This window comes from Sceloporus undulatus, chromosome 1, assembly GCF_019175285.1.
Source record: "Sceloporus undulatus isolate JIND9_A2432 ecotype Alabama chromosome 1, SceUnd_v1.1, whole genome shotgun sequence".
Lineage (NCBI taxonomy): Eukaryota > Metazoa > Chordata > Lepidosauria > Squamata > Phrynosomatidae > Sceloporus > Sceloporus undulatus.
The window spans coordinates 14,731,570-14,740,505 of NC_056522.1; the positions used below are offsets into that span (position 1 = coordinate 14,731,570).

General features: G+C 43.5%; 1 protein-coding gene across 1 annotated transcript; it reads right to left on the minus strand.

Annotated features, from left to right (window-relative positions):
• Window positions 1-1,215: 1,215 nt before the first annotated feature.
• On the minus strand, window positions 1,216-8,731 carry RPS27A (ribosomal protein S27a). The gene is made up of 6 exons (XM_042474748.1): window positions 8,588-8,731; window positions 6,647-6,726; window positions 4,780-4,834; window positions 4,365-4,450; window positions 2,625-2,756; window positions 1,216-1,403 (listed from the first exon to the last, which is right to left on the minus strand). The coding sequence occupies exons 2-6, from the start codon at window positions 6,692-6,694 to the stop codon at window positions 1,254-1,256; spliced, it is 471 nt and encodes a 156-aa protein (XP_042330682.1). The 5' UTR covers window positions 6,695-6,726; window positions 8,588-8,731; the 3' UTR covers window positions 1,216-1,253.
• Window positions 8,732-8,936: the final 205 nt, after the last annotated feature.

The window sequence follows — 8,936 nt, forward strand, 5'->3', positions numbered from 1 at the left end:
CCAGGGAAGACCACTGTCTCCACCTGTAGATGTTGTCTGCCCCACCCAAGATCAGAATTTGGGACACCCCATTAATTACAGCATCTCTGAAGATCTCATTTGTTTTCAACAGTTCTTAGTCTCTACTCTGAAGTGAAAGGGCACAGTATTTCCAATGGTGGGAACAGGAGTTGTTTGCTCCTGCTATGACTGGTATTACAGTTTTGTTCATGAAAAAGATATAAGGACCTTCAAAACCACAGGATGTCCTTTTCAATTTGGACCTGATTTTTAAGGGTAGCATGAATACAGTAATGTTCTTTATTTATGCATTTTGTAATTTATATTAAAAACCAACTGAATAAATGTTACTATGAGCATTAATACTTTGCAGCTACTTGCAGCAGAGAAGCGTACTGTCATGTTTTTCTCAAACAAGTCTAGGGCCTGTTACAGACAGCCAAAATAAAGCTGCTTCGAGTCACAGTGGAGGTATGGTGTTTCAATGATGCATGCGTCCTAAGAGTCCAGAAGTCGCACCAAAGCCACACTCTAGCCTTAAGGACTGGAGCGTGGCTTTGGTGTGGCTTCTGGACTCTTAGGATGCATGCATCATTGAAACACTGTATCTCCACTGTGACTCGAAGCAGCTTTATTTTGGCTGTCTGTAACAGGCCTAGATGAACATTTTAAGGCAGGGGTAGGCAACCTGCGAACCGGCGAGACCTTGGGACCGGCCCCAGCCCGGTCCTGCCACCGAGGCCTTTGGGGGGCAATTGTCTATAGAAGCCTTAGAAACATGCATTTATATTAACATTTTTTAAAAAAAATCAGCAATTTTTTTCGCGTGTCCTCCATTTTTTTTTTAAAAAAGTGTCTTCCATTTGAAAATTTTGTCCTAAATTTGTCCTGGTTCATTTATATATTTATTTATTTTTTTAAAAAATATTTATTTATTTATTTATTTATTTATTTTTGGCTTTGGCCCCCGGCTCAAAAAGATTGCCTACTCCTGTTTTAAGGCATGGTTGATGCTCTCCACATGTTAAGATGTGGGCAAAGCTGTCCTGTAATTTGAAACATATTTTGTCTTTCTGGCCAACAATATTTTCCTCCTCATGAGCAGCACAAATTTGTCCACTAGTCAATGTGATGTATACATGCCCCTTTTCTCCCAAAGAAACGAAATGCTATGGTTTCTGGTTGAGAAATACATGCAGCAAAACACAAGAAGTGTGAAATTTAAATGTGTTTATTATAACGACAGACACATTTTACTTGTCTTCAGGTTTGTTGAAGCAGTATGTCAAGCAGCACTTGCCACAGTAATGCCTGTCAAAGTGGCTAGCCATGAATACTCCAGCCCCACATTCTTCTGAAGGGCATTCTCGGCGCAGGCGGCTAATTTTCCCATTTTCATCCACCTGTGAAAGCAAAAGCTCCATAAACAGTGCTGCACTTTCATAGCTCACCCAAGAAAACCACGCATAGGGTTCATTAATCCATTATGACTTCAGGCTGTAATTTTTAGAGGAACCCAACCTTCTACTGAGGTTGACAGGCTCCACTCCTCTGAAAGATTTGAACTTCATTGATGTCTGAGGCATTTACTGCAAGGAAAAGGCTAACTTTAGCTCCCCTTGTCCCCAATAACAATTTACATGACTAAATACTCATTACTATTATTGAGCAGTCACATTAATTTCCCTGTTTTTTGCTTTCCAGTTAAATGCAGAGACGTTTTACAAACGAATCCAGAGCTGTGGAGACTTTGCAGGTCTTTGGAGGCATGTTATATCACTGCTAACTCCAACCCAGAGCTTCAAAGTGACAAATAAAAAGTCATGGCTGGAATTAAACACTGTAGTTACAGATTTATAACCAAAAGAGTTATTGATTCATAACCCATCTGTATTCAGTAGGACTACATAATCTTACTCTAAAGCTATGTAAGCTAGCAGCCACTTTGCACACACACACACACAAAAAAAGGGGGGGTCATTCTGCTAGCAATTGAGGTGTAAGGAGACCGACATTTCCACCACCCATTTTGCAAGTGAGACAATCAAAGCAGGACCCCTGTTGCAAGTCCTTGCTTCAGCTTCACTTGCTGGCAGGAGGGGTGGAAATGTCATTTTCCTTGAACGCTGATTGGAAGTTGTACCTTTGCTTCATCTGGCTGCTAGTTGTTAAGGTGGGTGGGGTTTGGGCCAGGAGACATTACTTAATTTTCTACACGTTAACTAAATACCTGATGTAGGATATAGGTGGACACCATTACAACTAGTTTCTTGGGAGGAGGGGGAATGAAAGCTTAAGTCACAATTTAAAAATAAATGTAGCATATAAGAGCAATTATTTCTACTCTCTATACAAAGTTACTTGGGCATTTTATACTTTATCAAGTTTTGTGCCATTCTCTTATCAAACTTAAGAAAACTCCTCCCTGCTCAAAAGTTACAGAAGATAACGGAAAAGTAATGAGTAATGAAACAAATAATGTAATGAGTTGCTTGTTTGTATTATGTAACAAGTAACAGCAATGTGTTGCTTTCTAAAACAGTAACAAATAATTTTTTAAAAGCAGGTATCCAAGCTCTGATCCAACCCATGAATGCAAAATTTTGTACTGAAATTTCTCATACCTTGTAGTATTTAAGGACAGCAAGCTTGACCTTCTTTCTCTTATGCTTGTTCTTCTTAGGAGTGGTGTAAGACTTCTTCTTCCTTTTCTTTGCACCACCACGAAGTCTCAGCACAAGGTGAAGAGTAGACTCCTGTTTATAGGAAGCATAAGTCATGAGAAGAAAAGGCCAGCCAAACTTTGATAACTGTGAGACAGCAGCTAATGTTGGTCCAGATGCAGGAGACGACAGTATTGTCCATCAAGTTCAGTGAATGGCCTCGGGCATATAGTCCACTCAACCTGCTCACAATGTATGGAAAATGTGCTCTCCAAGGAAGTGTTAAGAGTAACAAATAAACAATGAACACTAGCAGCACATTAAATGCTGATGCTGTGAAGAAAAGTGGGCAGGCTTGTAGGATTTACTCTTTACTGGAATCCTGAGATCCACTAATCAGAGCCATATGCAAAATGGACACGAGGGAAGTAAACTATGAGGATTATTTCTGAAAAATAATTCTACAATAAAACTTTCAAAGTGGTCATTAGAACAACAGGGGGAAAAAAAAAACTGGGGAAGGAACTGCCAGTGTGGTGCAGTGCTTTGCGCACTGGGCTGATACTGGCACACTAGAGTTTGAATCCTGACTTAGCCATGGAAGCCCACTGGGTGCCCTTGGGAAAGTCATACACTCTCAGCCCCAGAGGATGGCAATGGCAAACCTCTGAAGAAATCTTGGCAAGAAAACTCTGTCACAGCTTCACCTTAGGATTACTGTAAGTCGAAAACAACTTGCTGGCACACAACAACAACGAATGCAAGGCAAAGCCTTTCCAGACTTCAATTTTACTGGCCGTTTTGTTATTAGGTGACTGACACAGGTCTGGTTTTTGCTGTAGGACACTCAGATCCACTAATAAATTCTAACTTACATACTGCTCACCCTGCTGTACTTAGGTTAAAAACAAGTTCAATGGCTATTATATAGACCTGCAGTTACATATCCATGATTTTCAAGTCCCAGAATCACTAAGCTCATCCCACACTTGTTGAAGTCAGGACAGCTTCAACAAATGTTAATGGGAGCGTGCAATTCTTTTATTTGGGGGGAAGACTCTCTTGGTCCCACGGCTCTCACAGGTGAGAGAAATCCTTCTCAGTGGCTGCTCTTAGGTTATGGAAGCCCAGCTACCATCACTTCTGCTCTCTTTCTGCCAGCAGGTAAAGGCCCTTTTGTTTATGTAGGCCTTTTAAACTCTTAACTTGCTGTGGCAGAAGAGTGTTTCAATGGGGAGTGCTATGGTTTTATCTTTGTATTATGTTTTAAATGCATTTTACCTCCTATGTTATTGCCTTAATCAAATTGCTCTAATAACCTTTTAACATTCATATCACATACAGTATCATACTTGCATTGTAAGCCACTTTGGGTGGAACATAATAGGTAACATAAAATCTGATACCTGGGATAGCAATATTTTCATTATTTGCCAAGTTTATGCAACAGTCTAAAAAGTCACACCTCCAGTTTGTTCTTCCTTGTGTGTACATTTGACAAAGTGAAGGTTACAACTAATAAGGAAAGAGCATCTATTTAAAAAGCCTCCCAACTTTAATAGTCTTTATTAACAAGACCAAAGCTTCTCTGCTGTCACCATTATTTGCCTCCCAGAGGTCACCAAAGCCATTCTGATGGATCAAAGGTATGGCATGCATTTGTATATTAGGGCTTATCATGCTGTGTACTACAACAGATACCTTTTGAATGTTATAATCAGATAGAGTGCGTCCATCTTCCAACTGTTTGCCAGCAAAAATCAGACGCTGCTGATCAGGAGGAATTCCTAGCAGGAAAAAAAAGTATCATTGTCAATACTATCACTATAAAAATATTTTATACCACAAGATCTCAGGTCAGTGTATAGATTCTGCCAGAGCCATCACCATATTGTGAGAAGTCTGGTTTAAAAGGGCATGATCATTATGATTTCTCAAAGCATCTAGAGATCATTTGTAGACTATTCAAAAAAGGTGTCTCTTTCTGCATCTAAGTAAATCTGCACTCTTTGCAAAGAGACTAAAATCACATCTGTTCAGAACTGGGTTTACTGTGCAATCGAAATTTCTTTTTAGCAAAGTAGAAAAAACAGTGGAGGTCCAAAACTGCACCTACCTTCCTTATCCTGGATCTTGGCTTTGACATTTTCTATAGTATCAGATGGTTCAACCTGTAATAAAAGAAGCAATAGACAAAATGCTTAATAGACTCAAAGTAATTGGAAATACAGGCTTATCAGTCAGTAATACTGTGGTATGAAATGAAATGTGTAAGTTTTACTTGAAAGCACTTTCTGTAGTATTGTACACTGTAGAACTAATGCAGTTTGACACCACTTTAATTGTTATGACTCCATAATACAGAATCCTGTGGTTTGTAGATTTGTGAGGCTCCAGCACCCTTTTACAGAGACGGCTAAATGCCTTGTAAAACTACAAGCCCCAGGATACTATGGGCTGGAGCAGGGGTAGGCAACCCTTTTGAGCTGGGGGCCGGGTTGCTGTCCCTCAGACAACTGGGGGGCCGAAGCCAAAATAAAAAAATAAAAAAAAATTAATTATTTTTTAAAAATAAATAAATAAATAAATAAACCGGGACAAATGTAGGACAAAATTTTCAAATGGAGGGCACTTTTTAAATAAAAAATGGAGGACACATGAAAAAAAATTACTGATTTTTTAAAAAATGTTAAGATAAATGCATGTTTCTGAGGCTTCTATAGACAATTGCCCCACCATGCCCCTCGCGCGAGACGCCAAAGGCCCCGGCAACAATTGGCGGCAGGACCGGGCTGGGGCCGGTCCCAAGGCCTCACCGGGCCACATCCGGCCCGCGGGCCGCAGGTTGCCTACCTCTGGGCTGGAGCTACACCACAAAGAAAGTGGCCTTTTGCGTTCTCAGTGGAATTTACATTTTATTTCCTAGACCTTAAAATGCTTCTCTCGGTACCACATAGCCAGGAGGAGTGCCTGCCTTTTGGCCTGGAAACAGTGCCTTTTATGAGGAGAGACCTAGGGAGCTAGGGATGTTTAGCCCAGAGAAGAGATGGTTAAGAAGTGATATGATAACCTTGTTTAAATATTTGAAAGAATGTCATATTGAATTGGGAGCAGCTTGTTTTCTGCTGCTCCAGAGAGTATGATATGGAGCAATGGATGCAAACGATGGAAAAAGAGATTCCACCTAAACATTAGGAGGAATTTCCTGACAGTAAGGGCTGTTTGTCAGTAGCCTTTTCAGCTGCTGCATCACACTGTTGACTTGTGTTCAAGCTGTGGTCTATTCTACTAGGACTCCTAGATCCCTTTCACATGTAGGCTTCTTAAGCCATTTCACACCATTCCTATACAGCCCATCCTGTATCTATGTGTTCCATCTTTCCGCCCTAAATGCAGTACATTTCTCTGTGCTGAGATTCATTTTATTAGTTTTGACCCGGCCTTCCAATCTATTTAGGTCATTTTGAATTTTGATCTTCTTCTCTGGGGTCTTAGCTACTCCTCCTAATTTGGTGTCCTTTGCAAATTTGATAAGCATGCCCTCTATTCCTTCATCCAAGTCACTGACAAACAATGTTGAACAGCACTGGGCCCAGGGCACAACCCTGTGTACTATTACTTCCCTCGAGTTGGACGCTATACCTCTATTGATGCAACCTAGGATTGCATTGGCCTTTTTAGTTGCTGCATCACACTGTTGGCTCACATTGAACTTGTGGTCTACTAGTACTCCTGAGAGCCAGTGTAGCAGTTTTGAGTGTTGGGACTGTGACTCTGGAGACCAGAGCTCGAATCCTAGTTCGGCCACGAAAACCCACTGGGTGTCCTTGGTCAAACCACACTCTCTCAGCCTCAGAAGATGGCAATGGCAAAACCCCTTCTGACAGAACTTGCCAAGAAAACCCCATTATATGTGGCTTCACGAAGGCTCTCCCTCCCCACCCATCCCTTTCCTTCTCTCTCTTTTCCTTTCTTTCCCTCCCCTCGAGGGTGATGGTTTTTCCCGTCAGGGTTTTCACGAAGATCTGCATGGCGACGGAGGAGGAGGAGGCGGTGCCCTCACCTGTGGAAAGAAGGAAGGAAGAGACTGTAAGGTAAAATAACAGGCCTTGTGAAATAAGAATTAAGGCCCTCATGCAAGCAAAATCATGCTTAAAATTCTGCAACACAGACTCCAACGATACATGGAGAGAACTCAAGCAGGATTCAGGAAAGGAAGGGGCACTAGGGACCACATTGCAAACATGTGATGGATAATGGAGTGCAGCAGGGAGCGCCAAAAGAAAAACAGCATGTGCTCCATAGCAAAGCCTTTGACTGCATAGATCATGAAAGGCTATGGAAGGCCCTTAAAGACGTGGGAGTGCCAACGCATCTGATGGTCTTGATGAGGAATCTGTGCTCAGGATGAGAACAGAACATGGAGAAACAGAATGGTTCCCAATTGGCAAAGGGGTCAGACAAGGCTGCATCCTTTCTGCCCATCTGTTCAACTTATATGCAGAATATATTATAAGAAAAGCAGGCTTTGTAACAGTTAACACATGGAGGAACATTATCAATGGAAACAAAACGGTGTAGCCCAGTGATGGCGAACCCATGGCACATGTGCCAGAGGTGGCACTCAGAGCCCATTCTGTGGCACATGTGCTGTCATCCCAGCACAGAGTTTGCCAGAGTTTGTTACTAGAAAGCCAGAGGGACATGGCACTTTGCAATAAATAAGTGGGTTTTGGGTTGCAGTTTGGGCACTCGGCCTCTAAAAGGTTCACCATCACTGGTGTAGCCATTTATCTATTGAGAATACAATCTCATCTGTTGGGGTGTAAATGTCTCTAAACAGGGATCTGTCAACGCTCAATGGATGCAAGAGCTGGATAGTTAAGAAAGAGGATAGGAAGAATCAAAGTTGGAAGCAATCGCAAGGGCCATCCAGTCCAACCCCATTCTGCCATGCAGGAAATCCAAATCAAAGCATCCCCATTGACAGATGGCCATCCAGCCTCTGTTTAAAGACCTCTAAGGAAGGAGATTCCACTACACTCCATTGAGGGAGTTTGTTCCACTGTCGAACAGCCCTTACTCTCAGGGAGTAATGTTGAGGTGGAATCTCTTTCCCTGGAGCTTGCATCCATTGCTGCAGGTCCTAATCTCTAGAGCAGCAGAAAACAAGCTTGCTCCCTCATCAATATGACATTCAAATGTTTAAATAGGGCTGTCATATCACCTCTTAACCTTCTCTTCTCCAGGCTAAATATCCCCAGCTCCCTAAGTCGTTCCTCATAGGACATGATTTCCAGACCCATCACCATTTTAGTCACCCTCCTTTGGACACATGGCTCCAGTTTCTCCACATCCTTTTTAAATTGTGTTGCCCAGAACTGGATGCAATATTCCAGGTGGGTCCTGACCAGAGCAGAATAGAGTGGCACTAAGACTTCCCTTGATCTAGACACTATACTTCTATTGATGCAGCCTAGGATCGCATTGGCCTTGTTAGCTGCTGCATCACACTGTTGACTCATGTTCAATGTATGGTCTACTTGGACTCCCAGATCCCTTTCACACGGATAAATCTCCTTCAGCCAGGTGTCTCCCATCCTATATCTGTGCATTTCGTTGCTCAGGATCCCATGGAGGGGCGAAAGGACGGAAAAAATGGGTCCTGGAGCAGATGAAGCCTGAAACCTCCCTGGAAGCGAAGGTGATTCAAAGGAGGCCCGTCGTGAGAAGGAAGGGCCCACTGGGGAAGCCATAATGCTAGGGAAGGCGGAGGGAAGCAGGGAGAGAGGGAGGCCACATGCCAGAAGGATGGAGTCTATGGGAGGCAATGGGGATGACTCCGCGGGGACTGAGCAGAGCAGCGGAGGAGGGAGCCTTGGCGGCGCCCATCCGCGGGGCCTCCGGACAGAGCCAGCGCTCACCTCGCACACCGAGCTCCTGTGATGGCGGACGCCGGAAAGGAGGGCTCTTCGGCCGCGCACGGGGTTTCCCAGCTCAAGGAGGAAGAGGCGGGGCACTTCCGGTCTTCTCGCAAAGCATCACGGGAGTGGTAGTTTTCACGAGGGAGAGTCCCAACATGGCGCCCAGAAAGAAGCCCGCTACGAGGTTGAAAGGCTCACGCAAGGGTCGATGGAGAAATGACGCTGAAGGGCGGAGAGACTGGGGAGGGAAAGGCAGCGCTTCCCATGCTGCACCTGGGCTGATGGTTTTCCTGAGGGAGGGGAGGGGAGGCAGCGCCGCCAAGATGGCGCCCGGAAGAGCTTGCGCAAG